Genomic DNA, 17954 nt, shown 5'->3' on the forward strand with positions numbered 1-17954 from the left:
GAAAACGTTTAGTGAAACTCCGGTAACTTTAAAGTGTGTGTGATCCTTTGCATTATTATCATAGAAAATCCTGTTTTCTGTCATTAAGAAGAAGTTGAAATTGCTTGTAATATTCTAGAAGGCTTCAGGAGCATGATGTGTGGTAACGTTAAGATAAGCCAAATCACAAGAAAAACAATTGTAAAAGTGTTTGACATCAACTGGAAATCAGAATAGAACATGTTAATCACAAACAAATACGATGAGAATGTGGAAAAGCCGTACATAATAGATATCACTAAAAAATACAACTTTGAAACTAAAATAGTTCGGTCCTTTAGTGAAATGTTGTCAGATATATTCATCATGTTTATGTTTGAATGATTTTAAGCTTAAACAAAACACATGCAGCAGTTTGAAACACCAAAATGGAACGAATAACCGAGCACGTTTTGTAGTTTATACATCCTCATGCATAAGCTGGTTCCCGGCTGACTTCTTCACTTTTTTCGTAGCGTGAACAAGCGGATTTCTGTTTAAGTTATGCAATGCTATAAAATAAGAAACTTGCAAGGAAGCATTTGTTAAGAATCAGTAAATATTGGATTTTAAAATGAGAATTCCATATTTATATATGGATTAGTAACTGCAAGTACTCTCAGATCTGTACTTAGTGACTTTTTGTTGTGGGGATGTATAAGTACCCTGCCATGTCCACTCTGTGTTTTTGTTAGAAGTATTACTGCTATGTATCAATCTGATGAGTTAAGCCCTTTTCAACTGATTTTTATGCCCCACCTACGACAGTTTGGGTCTGTGCGTCCGTTTGTTTGTTTGTCCGTCCGTTCATCCGTCTGTCCCACTTCAGGTTAAAGTTTTTGGTCAAGGTAGTTTTTGATGAAGTTGAAGTCCAATCAACTTGAAACTTAGTACACAATACTACACATGTTCCCTATGATATGATCTTTCTAACTTTAATGCCAAATTAGAGTTTTGACCCCAATTTCACGGTCCACTGAACATAAAAAATGATAGTGCGAGTGTGGCATCCGTGTACTATGGACACATTCTTGTTATAGTTTGTTCTTATGTTGTACTGTTACACCACTGTCCCAGGTTAGAAGGAGGGTTGGCGCTCTTTCAAACTAGTTTAACCCCGCCACATTATGTATGTGCCTGTTCCAAGTCAGGCATCTGTAATTCAGTGGTTTGTCGTTTGTTGATGTATATCATATTTGTTTTTGGTTCATTATTTTGTACATAAATTAGGCCGTTAGTTTTCTCGTTTTAATTGTTTTACATTTGTCATTTTGGGGCCTTTTATAGTTGACAATGGGGTATGGGCAAGGCTTCCAAAACGGTCATATATTCCGGACATTTGTATAATGTCCCGTAAAAGTCCGGCTGGGCAAAGCATGAAACGGTCATCTATTTTTTTATTTTCAAGGCTTTCTTAAGAGACGGTCATTTTAACATAATTCGCGATCTTTTTGACCCAACCTTTTGCCTTTAACAGCCACACATTTCCGGTCATAAAAGTGACATGATCATTAAGTACTATCTAAACAACCCCTACTTTAATACCTTCTCATTTTAATCAAGGCTAATTAGTTGTGGAACAGCTGAAATTTACCTGTTCAGGTGACTATTTTAAACCGGACATTTATCGGTCTATTCAAAGTTATTTTCTTACATATCAGCAGTTTGCATCTTATTAATTTAGTCAAAAAGATTTAAATTATCAGAAATATGTTTACAAATATGATTTGATGAAAAAACTAAAAAGGTGAAAATGAAAAATCGTCATAACCACGTTGTTTGAACCAGAGACATGTCTCTGTTTGAACTAGTACATGTGTGCGCATGTGCGCAGGTGTGTAATTTAATTATGCATCCTAATTTCTTCAAAAATGCTTAAATTGTCATTGATACCTTTATCTCACGTTTATTTTGAATATTTTCTTGAAGAAATAATGTAGAAAGAGCTGCTTACACTCATTCATGCTTTGCAAACGTACACGGAATTTACGTATCCGTCTCTGGTCCATGTTTTACCATTGTCAAGATAACATCCGGTAAAAACGAAAGTAAAGTTTTTGACAACGTTATATTTTGCACAAATAAAGAATCTAAGGCAGACATAAGTACGCTAATGTTGCACACTTCGAATGATGCACTGCCAATTTAACAATTTACGTCAGAACTTCGAATTTGAATCAAAGAAAGTTTAATATCATTTTTGTTTAATGTCAATCATTGGGATGGTCAACTCGACAACTGATTACCATAATGGCCTTTTGTTTATTTAGTCTTCTCTTAAGGGATTAAAATCAGAATCATATATAAAATGTCCAGCTGGCTAAAAATAATTTTGGAAGCCCTGGGTATGGGTTTTACTCATTGTTGAAGGCCATACGGTGACCTATAGTTGTTAATTTCTGTGTCATTTGGTCTCTTGTGGAGAGTTGTCTCATTGGCAATCATACCACATCTACTTATTTTTATATTAGGTAAATTATTTGTTTTGAAAAAAAAATAAGGTTGCCCTCTACAATTTCAATAACAAACATGCAGAACACAAACGAACATTGTGAAATAAAGTTTTTTCCCTATTTCTGATTATATATATATAAAGTGCTCTATAATCTGCACCTCTGCCTGGCAATTTTTATTTTGGAGTAAAACCTGGGGACAATACAGGGCTGAATTCGGTATACAAAAAATAATTTCTAAAAAATTCTGATTATTATTGATCATGCTTCCTCAATCAATGGTCTTGCATTATGCATTGGTATGCTGTTTTCAGCCTCTTTTTTTTTTAAAGAATGCTTTTATGTTTCAGAGATGGGTGTTACAAATTTATGGCAGATTTTGTCTCCGATCCAACAGCATAAGCCATTATCTTCTCTTAAAGGTCAGACTGTAGCCATTGACTTGAGTATTTGGGTTTGTGAAAATCAGTGCGTTAAACAGATGCAAGGAGTAGTCACACGGCCATATCTCAGGTTTGTCTTAACCATGTTAACATAAGCTTATCTACAACTAAAGTTGAAATTTTAAATAAAAAGAGAATTGATTAGGTTAAAACAGCAAAAAGACCGCCTTTTCAAGGGAAATGGGTAAAAATAAATTTTCACTGTACTTTATTTCCTTTCACATCTATTGGAAGGGACTTTTTACTGTTATAAATTTATTTTTTTTGCATTCCAAAGAAGAGAAAACATGATTTTATTGTGTATTCCAAATTTAACATTCTTTTGCAATCCAAAATCTAGTGATCCAGTGATATTTGTGTATACAGTAACATCTTTTAATCAAAATTGTAGTAAGAATAGCTAATCTGTACTTGATATTATACATTGATAAAAAAGAATAACAGGTTTTACCAAAAATATGGACAGTACAAACTGACAACAGACACTATCAATCACCAGCAAAGAGTCTTCCAAAAATTAGACTTACAAAGACAACAACAAACAAAACATGATCCAAATACCCTGACTTGGTAAAGGCACAACATGTGGTTGGGTTAAACCAGTCTTTGTGTGTGCTAAACCTCCCCTTACCTTTCTATACCATTTATGTCATAAAATTAAATTATACATTGTTAAAAACTTTCACAGTGCAATACCAACAGGATAACTACTAATTTGAAAAAGGAAATAAAAGACTGCATTTTGTTAAATTTGTAAACAGGTGAGAATGTGCTAGCAACTTACATGACTTACCATAATTTTTTTGAAATAGTTTAAATTTTAAGAAATAAAATTTTTAACCATTTCAAAGGCATGATTACTTCATTTTTTATTTCAATTTAAAAAGGCTGATCATTTCAGATGAAATGACATAATTTGAAATATAATAAAAAATTCAACACTTTCACATAGTACCTTAGAGAATTTGATATATATATATATACAGAAATTTTTTTTAGTAAATCTTCAAAAATTAGCCGCATTCAAGAGTGTCTTTAACCTAATCACTTTGCGTGTTCTTCATGTGTTCATATTTGAATATTGCCACCGGACAGTAAGTAACTGACACTTTTAAAACATCCAGTTCACCATGAATTTTGCACATGATTTCTATGAATTAAGAGTCCATGCTACTTCTCCTCGCATATCAACCCTATTTATCAATTATTATTTAAGATTCAGTAAATACTAAATATTTTATGCTTCCTTTTCAGAAATCTATATTTCCGAATAAGTTGCCTTTTACAGTTAGGTATAAACTTGATCTTTGCTGTAGAAGGAGAAGCTCCAGATTTGAAGCAGGAGACCATGAGCAGACGACAGGAAGTCCAATATCCAGGGAAGAGAAAGGGGCCACCAAACAGAAAGAAGAGCAGATCACATTTCAATGCAAAATTGAGAGAGGTAATACACTGACTTTCATGTAAAAATGGCTGTTCAACAGCCATCCATCAACATAATCATCATGATATACGTATAGGATGAAGAAAAAAAAACATACTCGGGGAAAACAGCCATGTCACTTCCATGTTGTCTTCACACCTCAGCATTGTCTTCCTTGTCTTCACACTTTTAATAATCTTCAGCTCCTATTTAACCATATAAAGAAACTAAAAAAACTTACACAGACTTCTGCAGCAGGGAAATTGTGCACAAAGTAGATGAAATTATGCAGGGAATTCAACTCATTTTTAGGTGGAGTAGGTTAAAAAGCCAAATTCTAATGTATTTCTTTAGTAACAATGATTTTCATTGCTCTGGTTTGTTGTCAAGATATTTTGAGATGGTAAATTCCAAGGCCTATTGGTCTGTAACTAAGGTATGCCAGCAATTTTAAATTATAGATTTTATTTCCCTTGTCTTAATTTATGATATAATATAATATGTTTTGAAAAGATTTTTTTGCTCACTGGCTAAAAGGTTGGATAAGGTTGGATAACAGCAATTTAGTGTTACAGGCCATTGAAGCCTAATGGGAAATAACTCAGTACTTTACTGTAATGTGTCAAAATTATGAAAATGATTAATTACACAGGAACTGGGCCTACGGTCATAAGACTTTACTCAGTGCTTGGAGTACAAAATATGTGCTTAAAACACCAAATGTTTAATCACTCAGGAACTGTGTTCAGTTATAAGAATTTGATTGGAAAAAGAACTCAAAACATGCACTTTAAAATTGAGAATTATTCCCCTTTAGCATGTTTAGGCACAATTTTGATTGTAAAAAAAAAAAGAATCAAATTTGTAAAATTCAAAATTTTCTTCAATACTAAATATGTACAAATTGAAGGGCCTTGATGGCAGAGTGGTGTCAGTAGCTGATCTACATTGGTCACTAGACTATCATCATCGAGGCTGTGAGTTTGAACATGACCTTGGCAATTGCATTGACTAGGATTGACAGAAGGTCTGTGGTTCTCTTCTGATAATCTGACTTCCTATGCCAATAAAAACTGGTCTTACACTTATCATTCAACAAATTGAAAGTTAAACATCTTACTATTGAAACGTATCCCTACTTGGTAACTATATCACAATTGAAGTTTTTTTTAACTGGAATGTTTGTCTTTGAGATAAAATTGAACGTGACATTAGTTTATTGCTGTTCAAATCTCATATAAATGCATTCAGAACATACAATTGAAGGTAAAAACAAAACCTGAGGGAATCACGTGAACTAAAAATTAAACACTGAACAACTTGAAAATTTAGAATTTGTATTTTAAATCATACTGATAATTTTACGTTTAAATTATAGTGTTGTGAAATGTTGGATTACCTTGGTGTGCCCTATATACAGTCACGAGGTGAAGCAGAAGCTCTATGTGGATTATTAAATGCTGCCGGGGTGAGTTATCTTACAACAGCAAAGAAAATGGAATTCTAATGAGAAATGTTAATTGAACTATGTTAAATGATAAATGGAGATTGGGGGTATAAGTCAGTGAGACAGTAAATGAAAGACGTCTGGAGGCCATAGGGTCTTCTATAATACTCAAGTGTCTACACAATCAAAATATGTCTTAAATTTATCTGGACTTGACTGTCAAAAGTATTGAAATGACTATTTTTATACTTTGTGTAACAAAGTTGCAGAGAGTTTAATGTTTTATGACCTCTCAGTCTATCATCTGTCATCACTTTGTTGTGGCCATGTCACATCTTCATTTTTTGTTGGATCCTCTTGAAATGTGGATGAAAGATTCCACTAATCAAAATAGTGGATGAGTTTTATAGTCTGAAATGGGGTACTTTTTTGGAGTAGAGGAGGACTTGTAATAATAAAAGGAAATATCATCTTACCCAAAGACACAAATCAAGAGACTAAATCTACCTATTTAACTCTTATAGACCAACTAATGTTTAGAAAATAAGTTTACATGTACTTAAAAATTGAACAACTTTAAAATCTTTTTCCTGCTAAATAAATGTCTCCTATGATCAATTATATTTATATTTATTGTTACCTCACCTTTAATTTTGAGGGTAAACAAATTTTTTTATATTTCAGATTGTTGATGGATGCATCACCAATGATGGGGATGTGTTTTTGTATGGAGCTAAAACTGTGTTTAGGAATTTCTCAATAACCTCTAAGGTACCTAATTAACATACAATGGATACATATAGATGTGGTGATAATACATTATTTTTTAATATGATTTTTAACCATACAAAAGGGTGCTCCTGACTTGCAACTGTCTGTTATAATTGTTGTCATTTGAGTCAGGCCAGGAATTGGGTTCCTGCTGAGCAAAAGTTTTCTCTGTCATTAAAGCTGATAGCCATGATAGTATATTGATCTATAGAAAGTGACAGCAAGTAATCAATCATTTGTTAAAAAGGGTTTAAATATGAAACAAGAAGAAATTCATCAGATGTAAACAAGGCAATAATATTCCTTATGTGGTCTATATAGTTTTTCTATAGTAATTGCTAGCCTGTCAACACAGGTGAAATTGAACCCAGCTCAAGGCAGGGGTGTTTGAAGTCGATCTTAATTTATAATGATTGCTAGGTTTCTTGCCAAAGGTCAGTGGTTCTCAGGGCACTTCGACTTCCTCCATCTATACAAACTGACCACCATGATAAAGCGAAGTGTGCTGAAATTGGTGTTAAACAACAACAATCAATTATTAATCCATTTAGGAGGACAATAATACTAGTCTAGAACTATACTTTTTATATGCTTGTTAACTGGACGTATTATGGTATACCTTTGTCTGTCCACCCGTCTGTCGTCAACATGTCGGACAATAACTCAAAAAACGCTTTAACCAATTTGCATGAAACTTTGGTGAATTGTTTATATCTATTGACATGAGCTCCCTTTCGTTTTTAATAAATTTTAGATTTTACGTGTCCAAGTTATGGGGTTTTATTCAATAAAAAAGGGGGATTTTCAAGTTTTGGGACAATAACTCAAAAACACTTTCACCAATTTACAAGAAACTTTGGAGAATTGTTCATTGTTGTTTATATCTATTGACGTGAGCTCCCTTTCAATTTTTATAAATTTTAGATTTTACATTTCCTAGTTATGGGGTTTTATTCATTAAAAAAAGGGGGATTTTCCAGTTTTCGGACAATTACTCAAAAATGCTTTCAGCAGTTTTCATGAAACTTTGGTGAATTGTTTATATCTATTGACTTAAGTTCCCTTTCGATTTTCATAAATTTGAGATTTTACGTTTCCAAGTTATGGGATTTTATTCATAAAAAAGGGGTGATTTTCCAGTTTTCGGACAATATCTTTAAAGTGCTTTGATCAGTGTTTATGAAACTTTGGTGACTGATTTATATCTATTAAGATAACCTCCCTTTAGTTTTTCATAAATTTCTGATATGACATTGAGAAGTCATTGAACTTTATTCTTTGAAAACGTGACGGGCATATCATGCGCTCATGGCACAGCTGTTTATTTGTACATCCTAAAAATCTTCTAATTTACAAAGATAAAGTTAATAAATATTTTCAGGATCCTCAAGTTGAGATATACAGTATATGTGATATTGAACAGAAGCTTGATCTTAACAGAGAAAAAATGGTAGCACTTGCACTATTAGTTGGATGTGACTATGTACCAAAAGGTGTACCAGGAGTAGGGATAGAGAAGGCCAGTAAATTATTGGCTGGTTATAAAGATATCAGTCCTCTTCGAAGGTTAGTGAAAAGTCATCATAGATACTACTTTTATAAAAGAATATGCCGGAGATGTGTTTTGTCTTGAATAGAATCATCATTGGCACTCAAATTAAATATTTGGTAGGCAATGTCAGTTTTGAAGTTAAAGACATAGACAAATATCTATAGCTGGAGACAGAAAACTTAGTGTTTGGACTGATTTTTTTTTTACTTTTAATAAACAAGAATTTACTTAAAAAATGAAAACAACACTCAATAAATTCCATGCATGAGAAGCCCTTTTCTGGATTAACCTTCATCAGGAAAGCTCAAAGCCACGACGGGGATGTATAAGAATATTTGAAGAGCTTTATTACCAAAAAGGACCTAAATATAATAATCAAAATCCATCTAAGGTCAACTTTGACTAAGGGAGTTGAAATCTTAAAAAATCAAAATAACTGCATCAGTGATATCATGTGAGCTCAGGAATGCAGACTACTTACTGGACTGGTGATACCCTTTGGTATGAAACAAACCCTAGCTGTGGTATTGACCCCATGTAAAAAGTGATCAAAGATTTCAGGCTTATAATCAGTATGGCTGACCCTCATTTCATCAACATCAGAAAAAATATTTATTCAGTAAATCTGAAGGTCATCTTCAAGGGTTTTTGTATGCAGAGAAAGTCGCAGGATGTGATACTAAGGGATTTAAATCATTCTATATAAACTGGCCATTTGAGTCTCTTACTCATATTTTCTTTTCTACTGATGGAATTAATTAAATTTTACTGAACCTTGACCTAAATAAAGTGGTTCAATACTTTCTCTCTATATTTCAGATTTAAAAGCTGGAAAAGATTGTCTGATGCTGAATGTTTGGATGCCATAGAAGTTCAGATAAAAAGGAAAGCTGCTTTAGTATCAGATTTTCCACAGAAAAGGGTATGGTCATATATGCTCATTCAAAAAGAATATATCCAGTAAGACACATTATAAAATGGTACCACATATTTCCTTTTAATTTTCTTCAAAATAATCTAAATGCAATACTGGGTGATATTTATACCCCACGCAACGAGTTGCGGAGAGTATAATGTTTTTGACCCATCGGTCCGTCAGTCCGTCAGTCCTGTTTCTTGTCATCGCAACTCCTCTCAAACCACACAACAGAATTTCACGAAACCTTTTTAGATAATAAGGACATACTATGTAGTTGTGCATATCGACAGGAAATTACGATTCAATTTTTTTTCTAGGAGTTGCGCTCCTTTGAACTTATTTACTTTAATGTACTACTGCAACAGTTTGTCATCTCAACTCCTCTGAAACCACACAACAAAATTTCATGAAACTTTGTAGATAATAAGGACATACTACGTAGATGTGCATATCGACAGGAAATTACGATTCAATTTTTTTTCCAGGAGTTACGCCCCTTTGAACTTATTTGCCCAATATACTACTGCAACCTTTTGTCATCTCAACTCCTCTCAAACCACACAACAGAATTTCATGAAACCTTTTCAGGTAATAAGGACATACTACGTAGATGTGCATATCGACAGGAAATTACGATTCATTTTTTTTTCTAGGAGTTACGCCCCTTTGAACTTATTTGCTTCAATATACCTCTGCAACAGTTTGTCATCGCAACTCCTCTGAAACCACACAACAGAATTTCATGAAACTTTGTAGATAATAAGGACATACTAGGTAGATGTGCATATCGACAGGAAATTATGATTCAATTTTTTTTCTAGGAGTTGTGCCCCTTTGAACTTATTTGCTTCAATATACCTCTGCAACAGTTTGTCATCGCAACCCCTCTGAAACCACACAACAGAATTTCATGAAACTTTGTAGATAATAAGGACATACTATGTAGATGTGCATATCGACAGGAAATTATGATTCAATTTTTTTTTTCTTGCAGTTATTTTATTTCTCCAGTGACAATGTGGGGACGTGGGGTATGTGAGCACGCTCACTAAAGTTCTTTAATTTTAGAATTCTTTGATCTTGGAAACAGTACCTAACACCAGAGTATCATTGTAGTCATACAATAGGATCTGCCAGTAATTGTTATAAAATGGCCAACGTTTACAGTTACAGTTCAAATGGATTTACTGGTGAAAATTTATAGCCTATTGCTAGTGAAAGAAAGGGATCCTGAAATGTTATTAGAAATATTCTTTTTATCAAATCCCAGTGATTGACTTATTTTTCAGGAATGCTAGTTTTAAAAAAAAGTAATATCTCACACAACAAAATTGCAGAGGGTATACTGTTTTTGTCCCTTCCACCAGTCAATCTGTTCAGGAAGAAATCAAACACTTATTAGTCTTTTCAAAGTGGTTTGATAGGGATGAACAACCTCAAAAAGAAGGTATACTGGTTGAGGTAGACTTTTGCCCTGTAACAGACTTGCAGATTCTTTTATATAATTGCTGCTAGGGTTATTAGCTGCTAATCCTTCAATATACTCAGAGGTGGAATTTAGGGGGAAGGGCCCACCTTGCAGAGCTACATATATGGTTAATGCATAGACTTTTTACATGTTCTGCTTCTAATATTGCCAAGTTTGGGGTCCTCCCATTTTCAAAATTCTGGGATCTGAGTCTGGGCATCAGATTTAATATCCCCATTCTGATGGGTTTTTGACTGTGTACCTTATGATTGATATTATGTATTTGATACAGTTACTTAAACATTATTGATTTTCATTAGTGTTTAATAGAATTTAAGTTTTAATCATTTGAATATGGATATGATGCTTCCAAACATTTTATACATTTGTCTCTACATCTTTTCAAGAAATTACGAAATGCATTTTTTGCACTGAAAGCAATATCGCATATATTTTTATATTGCATGTATTGTGATAAATGTATAAGTAGGTATACTTTTTTTTTACAACACAGATTATTGACGAGTTTATGATACCAAAAGATCATCTGCCATCAAGACATTTCAAATGGAATCGACCAAAGCTGGTTCTGCTGCAGGTACATATTTTGAAAAAAAAATTTCATATGTTTCATTTGTTAAATTTTCATTAGGAGAGGAGCAGTTGAAAGGCATTTAAATTAACAATGTTTTGGTGCCTTGAGATTGATTGAATATGAAAAAAGATAATAATTATAATAATGGGACTTAAAACTTTCAAGAACAATATAATCTCGTAAAATTTATGAGCCAATAGTTCTTGCTCATGGGAAAAATAACTTTCAAGAACAATATAATCTCGTAAAATTTATGAGCCAATAGTTCTTGCTCATGGGAAATTTCCCACAGGATATGAGAATGATGTTTTAATTGATAAAGGTAAAATTCTTTTTGGGCCATACTATATATAAACATTGTAAACTAAGAAGCAATTGATCTAAGGTTATGCTAATTGGCATTTATATTTTCAGACATTTTCACTTTGTAAGCTAGAATGGCCAGAGGAATACACACAAGACAAATTATTACCTCTCATTACACTCTGGGATATGACAGACATTTCAAAAGGCGGACAACATGGTCATCTTGTACCATATAGGTAATTACACACATTTATCTAACGCACTTCTGATTACCTTGGCAGAATAAGAAAAATAATTTGTTTGCCATTTATGATTGAGAATACCTTTTGGGGTTAGATAGTTCAATAGCTGTTTCAGTTTGGATGATAATTTAACAGTAATTTTGCATGTATAGTTATAAATATGATCTATTGAAGTTCAGTTTCTGTGAATTTTTTCCAGTGTTGACTTCCAAATATCTATGAATTGTATTTCAAAGTGATGCTTCAAAATAAATTGTGTATCCAGGATTCAAAACACAAAATATGCTGATCTTTGTTGGATGAACTTCAATCTCCTGTTTTGTAAATAGTTGACTTTTTTCAATGTAAAGGTTTGATTCGTTACACCATTCCAGATTCAAACCCTCTTAGAATTTAAAAATTGGGAATAAAAATATATAGACAGCAGGTAGGGTTACTCTAATGAAAGAAGATGATAGTTGGTGTTTGTTTATAAAAAATAAGAAGATGTGGTATGATTGCCATTGAGACAACTCTCCACCAGAGACCAAATGACATAGAAGTTAACAACTATAGGTCACCGTTTGGCCTTCGACAATACTCATACTTGTTCTTTTCCTGTAGAGTCTGTCATTATATTTCCTGATTTCATCCATTTATTTTCATTAAAATCAAGATTCTGTGTCAAAACTTCACTAACAAGGATCTGGCATGCCTCATACAACTTTATACTCTGATGATCATGTCAACCAATGAATTTCCGCCTTGACATTTGTATTCAGTATAGTAGCAGCTAGTATAGCTGCTATGTCTCAGATATCTATTTTGTTTGAACGATATGCTATGTAGCTAGCCTATCAAAATGATTTCTTTAGTAATAATCTATCTAATGCTATTTTTGATTCTCTAGAAATTCTCATGAAATTTGTGGGCCATCTAAATCTATTTAGTGGCTAAGTTAGCTATTCGTTCAGGAGTCAAAATCTACGTAGCCCTAGGTAGCAGCTATGGTATTGAACGCAGTCCAGGTATGGCATTATCTTTACAACAAATCAGTCTGTTATGGTTTTATCTTTACAACAAATCCTGATAACCCCTAAGAGGTCTTTACAACTGAATGTAAAGCAGAGCATTGTTTGATATATGCAAGTGAATGATGGACACATCATTGTCTGGTTAATTAGACTTTTGAGACCCCCTTAGCGTTTCGGAAAAATGTTTTCCTTCTTGTTCTATTTGAAAAAGCACTTTACATTATTATTTTATCATCTTAGTTTTAGTTTGATGTTTCTAAACAGTATTTAAGTTCTTCTGTCTAAATATACCCCCGCTTTAAAAAAGTGGGGGTATTCTGTTTTATCTCTGTCTGTCCGTCAGTCAGTCCGTCCCATGAATATTTTTCGTCGCATCTTTCTCAGGAAGTACATTACAAGGATTTCTGAAATTTGGTGTCAGGGTTTATATGAGTCAGCTGTACCGTGTGATGCGATTTCAGATTCATCACTCAACTTCCTGTTTACCTTATACTTTCAGCGGGCGGGGGTATCATTAGTGAGCAGTAGCTAACAGATTCACTTGTTACTTACAGAATAGTGAAAGCTAGAGTAAGACATGGGATACCAAGTGTGGAGGTGGAATGGCACAAACAAGGTATTTAATACTATACATCAGTCTTATATTCTAAATTAAGGTAAAGTTCCAGACACTCCAGTTCCAAGGAATCAAAATTCAATGATACGTATTTTCTGAATTCCAAAATGAATGAAACTGTTTTATTTATTGCTGTGTTGCCTGATAACATCCGGCTGTGGCAATGCATAAGGATCTCTTCTGTTGTCATCATCCTCATCTCTGTCCATGTCACACATTGTTCTCCATTTTTAATTTTTACCTTGTATTTCGATTTGGTTTTCAGTGGCAGTTTGAATTACCTGACTCATCCAGTCCACCTATTAAATTATAAATCTCTGTAAACATCTATCAGTAGTCATTCTACCTTAATTTTCAAAAGAAAAAAATGGAATAGGAAAATTGTGTTGTAATGTTAAAATATCTTTATTAAAAATGCTAAAATAACTATTCAAACTGTACTATTGTCTTCCTTAACAATGTTAACAGAGATTCTGCATATCTGACATAAAACATTGTTTGTTTAAAATTTTTTTTTTTTTTTTGGCTTTTTGTTACTAGTGGTAAGGAGCACAAGAACTAAAGAAGCAACCTGGAATCCTGGTAAAATGTTTTCAATTTTGCAAGCTTAACTTCATATATACATGTAACACAAGGTCACCAGCGCTCCCATCAAATCTGGATTGGTTAACACTCATCGCCAATTTTTTTTCAAAACTTCTCTTGATAATTCTCGAATTTACATTGATGAACCTTTGATATGGCGTCATTCTATCAAAATTGTGATCGGAATTCAGTGCTGGTGGCCTGACGCTATATTTGAAGTGGAAGTTGGCTTACGCTATTGATAATATTGTGTCAGGAACCCAGAATATTGAAGAAGTAAAAACATACTGTGTTTTGGTCTGTGAGATGCTGCTTTGTCTGATAAATATAATTTAAATTAAAATTGGAAAGTCGATTAATTTAAAAAATTTTGTAGCTTTCACTGGCTTTAAAATATGCTTACATAAATTTTAAACACTGTTATTTTCATGCAGGTTATATATAAATTTGAATGCCTGGTCTGAAATTAGTAAAAAGTAACATCTCCAAGTACAACTGAGACCAGAACTCATGAATATGAAATTGTGGAATTAAGTAAGGTTTATCAAAAGAAAAATATGCCAGCAAACTAGCTTAATTGTTAGGATAAAGCTGAAAGGAAGAGGATCCAGTTTATGTAGACCATATTGTTTTTATATACTATATATAATTTTATCAATCTTTACAGCTGATGATCACATTTGTCAGACAGATTACTATGTAACCATAGAAGACCGAGAATTATTTTCACAATGTTTTCATCAACTCATAGAAGAATTTGAAATTGAGGCAGCTAAGAAAAAATCAAAATCAAAAGGTAAAATGTGGACATTAAATTAAAATATTAAATCATAAACTGTGATCTCCCTTGAAAAGAAATTTGAGATGCCATTTAACCTGTTTTGTCATATTTTACTGAATATTTTCATACTTCTTACAGTAAAAATAATTGATATTATTGCCTTGCCTAATCCTGATGAAAGTCGTGGTAGGTGAGATTTTGATACAAAATGTATTGTGTTACCTGAAGTGGGGATGGTTGCATTTAAAGTTTGCAAATGAATTCAATATAACTGCTTTTTGTTTTTAAATTATTTGCACCTCTTATTTAAAATTCAGCTGTATTGCTATATTCATGAATATGTACATTATAAAGTTTAGGTCAATTGATTTGTATGAATGAAAGTTAATATAGCTGAGGTCAATAAGACAGGAATCAAGCAACACAACAAAACTTGAATCTATTCACATACAGTTTTCATCAATAGTATCCATTCTGGTGGTATTCTTAGAATTTTAGAACATTTTTCTCCATTCTTCTTTATTTATTTTGCCAATTATTTGCTATTCTTTATTTGATCTTGTATTTTCTCACTCAAGTATTCTCTATTCTTTATTTGATCTTATATTTTGACACTCAGTAATTTTCTATTCTTTATTTTGGTCCATTTTTCTCTAGTCGATTTATTTTGCCCATTATTCTGTATGTTTTTGCCAATATTATCTATTCTGGAAACCCCATCAAGACCCTTATACTGTACATCATGATCTAAATCAACCCCAATCTTGATAAGAAGGTGATTTAACAAAGATGGCACATTATTTAATTCCTAGGCTTTTGTAATAAAATATAGAAATCTAAATTTTAGGAAGAAAGAAGAAGGTACAGGATGCAGAAAATGTTGACATGCAACGTGAACAAACAGATGTTGATGTCTTAACAGACAAGTTGGACAGTTTACAATTGAAACCATTAGAAACAAGGAAGATAACTCCAGAAGAACACATTTCGTCAAAAAGGAATAATTTACAGTTGAAATCAATGACAACAGGGAAAATAACTGGAATTGGGGATGTTTTATCAAATGAGCCTTGTGAGGGTGAAGAGGAAAACTTGACGGGGCTGGAAACATCTGTAGCACTTAAGTTTGAAGATAAATCTTCATCTTCATTTGAAGATACTAGTGAAATTGAAGTTTCTTACGCTGAAGAAAACTTGAGCTTAAGATCGCGTTTGACTAGGAAGACTAGTGCTTCTATTGACCTAAAATCAGAATGTGATTTCAATTTGAAAAATCTTCACTCCGATCAAAAACAAATCACTGATTTTGTTGACTCCGAGAATGAAAGTGAAATTGATTTGAGTTCGCCTGCAATTTCACATTTGAACCCAAATATTGAAGTAAAAGACCAAATTTCTGACTGTGATGTTGAGTCAAAATTTAATTATCAAAAGGAAAACTGTCTCAGCTGCACACCTGACACAAATGTAAAAAGTGCCGTTAAATTTATAGATTTATCTGTTTTAACACCAGAAAAAGAAAAAGATTGTAAAAGAGTTTCAGCAAGATGTCAACCAGATTTAGTAGAAGACAGTAGTATGAAAATATATGATGTGTCAGATTTCAGCCATATTGGAAGATTGAACTTTGAACTGAATACACCTAACATGTCAAGATTGAAAAATTTGTCTCCCTCTCTTTATCAAACTCTACTAGAATCAACACCAACAAGTAGTTCTAAATTAAGAAAGGCTGCCTTACTGAAAAGTATTTTAAACAGCCCACTTCAGGTAGAAAGGATCTTGAACAAAGTTGGAAGCAAAAATGATTTCTTAAGCCCCCTTAGTGGTCATATGGGTGGGGTGTCTAGTGCTGAAAAATCGTTGAATATCAGTAAATTTTCCATTAATGGATCTATGTCAGATTTGGGCAATTTTCAGATTGAATCGTCACTACTAAAGTCAATCATTGCAAGTGGTGGTAGTATTACAACATCACCTCATTTTGAACAACCAAAAAATGATCAAACTCCTCTTATGAAGGTACAAAAGGATCATGGGATTGAGAATTCTAATATCCATACACCAGCAGAGAAAAACATTGTTAGCAAACTGGCTTTTGATGAAAATAGTCCCTTAATACCTTTTCAGGGAAACTTATTTCAGCATGTATTGAAAGGAACTTCAAAAATGTGTAAGTCAGATTTCGAAAGTCCTTGCAATCATATGGGAAATAGTGCAGTAATTGATCTCACCTGTGAAACCCCTAAATATGGTAAATGCCGGACTGTCCTGGATTTGGATGAAAGTTGTTATGACATTAAATCTAAAAAGAGTTCCAGTGCAGTTGAATATATACCAGATTTACCAGATGCTAGCATTAATTTGAAACCAATCATTTCTGCAGTGTCTGTGGAAAGAAACAAAGAAAATTTTGTCAAAAGAGAATGTAATGCTACAATTAAAGATTTATGTGAAAATTCAATAACAAAATTAAATCCCTCTGACAATGTATACTTTTCAGATTTTGAACTTGAAGCATGTGATCAAAGGGGAAAAGAATCTGGCAGAATTGATAGTGAATTTGGTATAAATTATATTAATCTACCTAATATGGACAACATGGACAAAGCACTTGATTCAACCTATGAACTTTCTACTCCTAGTCGAGAAGAAAAAGATTGTAACTTTTCTAGTGCTTTTCTTGTCGACAAAGATTCATCGAAAATATTTGATTGCTCTCCGAGTTTACAGGAAAAGGAAAATACTATAGATGTTCATACAGAGATAAATCACAATGTAATGAAACTTGGAACAAAATTAGATTTAACATTTGAAGAGAAAAGTCCAGTCTCATTGGCTGATAGACTAAGGAGGAAACTTAATGTTACATCAATGAAGGGGGTTCTGCAGGAAGTGACGGGAAATTAAATCAATGATTATTTGAGTGATCATGGGAAATTAAATGAGTGATCATGGAAATTTAGCTGAATGATCATGGGAAATTATTTGAGTGGTCATGGGAAATTTGATAAGTGATCATGGGAAATAAGCTGAATGATCATGGGAAATTATTTGATTGATCATGGGATAAGCTGAATGATCATCGGAAATTATTTGATTGATCATGGGAAATAAGCTGAATGATCATGGGAAATTATTTGATTGATCATGGGAAAGTAAGTTGAGTGATCATGGGAAATTAGATTAGTGATCTAGTGGTGTTAGTTAATTGATCATAGGAAATTTGTTAAGTGATTATGGGAAATTAAAATAGTGATCAAGGTGACATTGTTTTGTACTGAAATGACTGAAGTGAAAGAGATTTTTAAATAAACGATTA

At 32.9% G+C, this 17954-nt stretch overlaps 2 protein-coding genes across 2 annotated transcripts in view; both read left to right on the top strand.

The window, feature by feature from the left end:
- The window catches only part of LOC127705450 (uncharacterized), a 351867-nt gene that overhangs the window by 181464 nt on the left and 152449 nt on the right, over window positions 1–17954 (top strand). The window lies entirely within an intron of this gene.
- On the top strand, window positions 2824–17550 carry LOC127705447 (flap endonuclease GEN homolog 1-like). Its single transcript, XM_052209765.1, has 11 exons — window positions 2824–2984; window positions 4169–4358; window positions 5716–5805; window positions 6469–6555; window positions 7937–8121; window positions 8927–9029; window positions 11009–11092; window positions 11504–11631; window positions 13205–13266; window positions 14519–14647; window positions 15480–17550. Exons 1-11 carry the CDS (start codon window positions 2824–2826, stop codon window positions 17540–17542), a joined length of 3282 nt encoding a protein of 1093 aa, XP_052065725.1. The 3' UTR covers window positions 17543–17550.

Source organism: Mytilus californianus, unplaced genomic scaffold (assembly GCF_021869535.1).
Source record: "Mytilus californianus isolate M0D057914Y unplaced genomic scaffold, xbMytCali1.0.p SCAF_6, whole genome shotgun sequence".
NCBI lineage: Eukaryota > Metazoa > Mollusca > Bivalvia > Mytilida > Mytilidae > Mytilus > Mytilus californianus.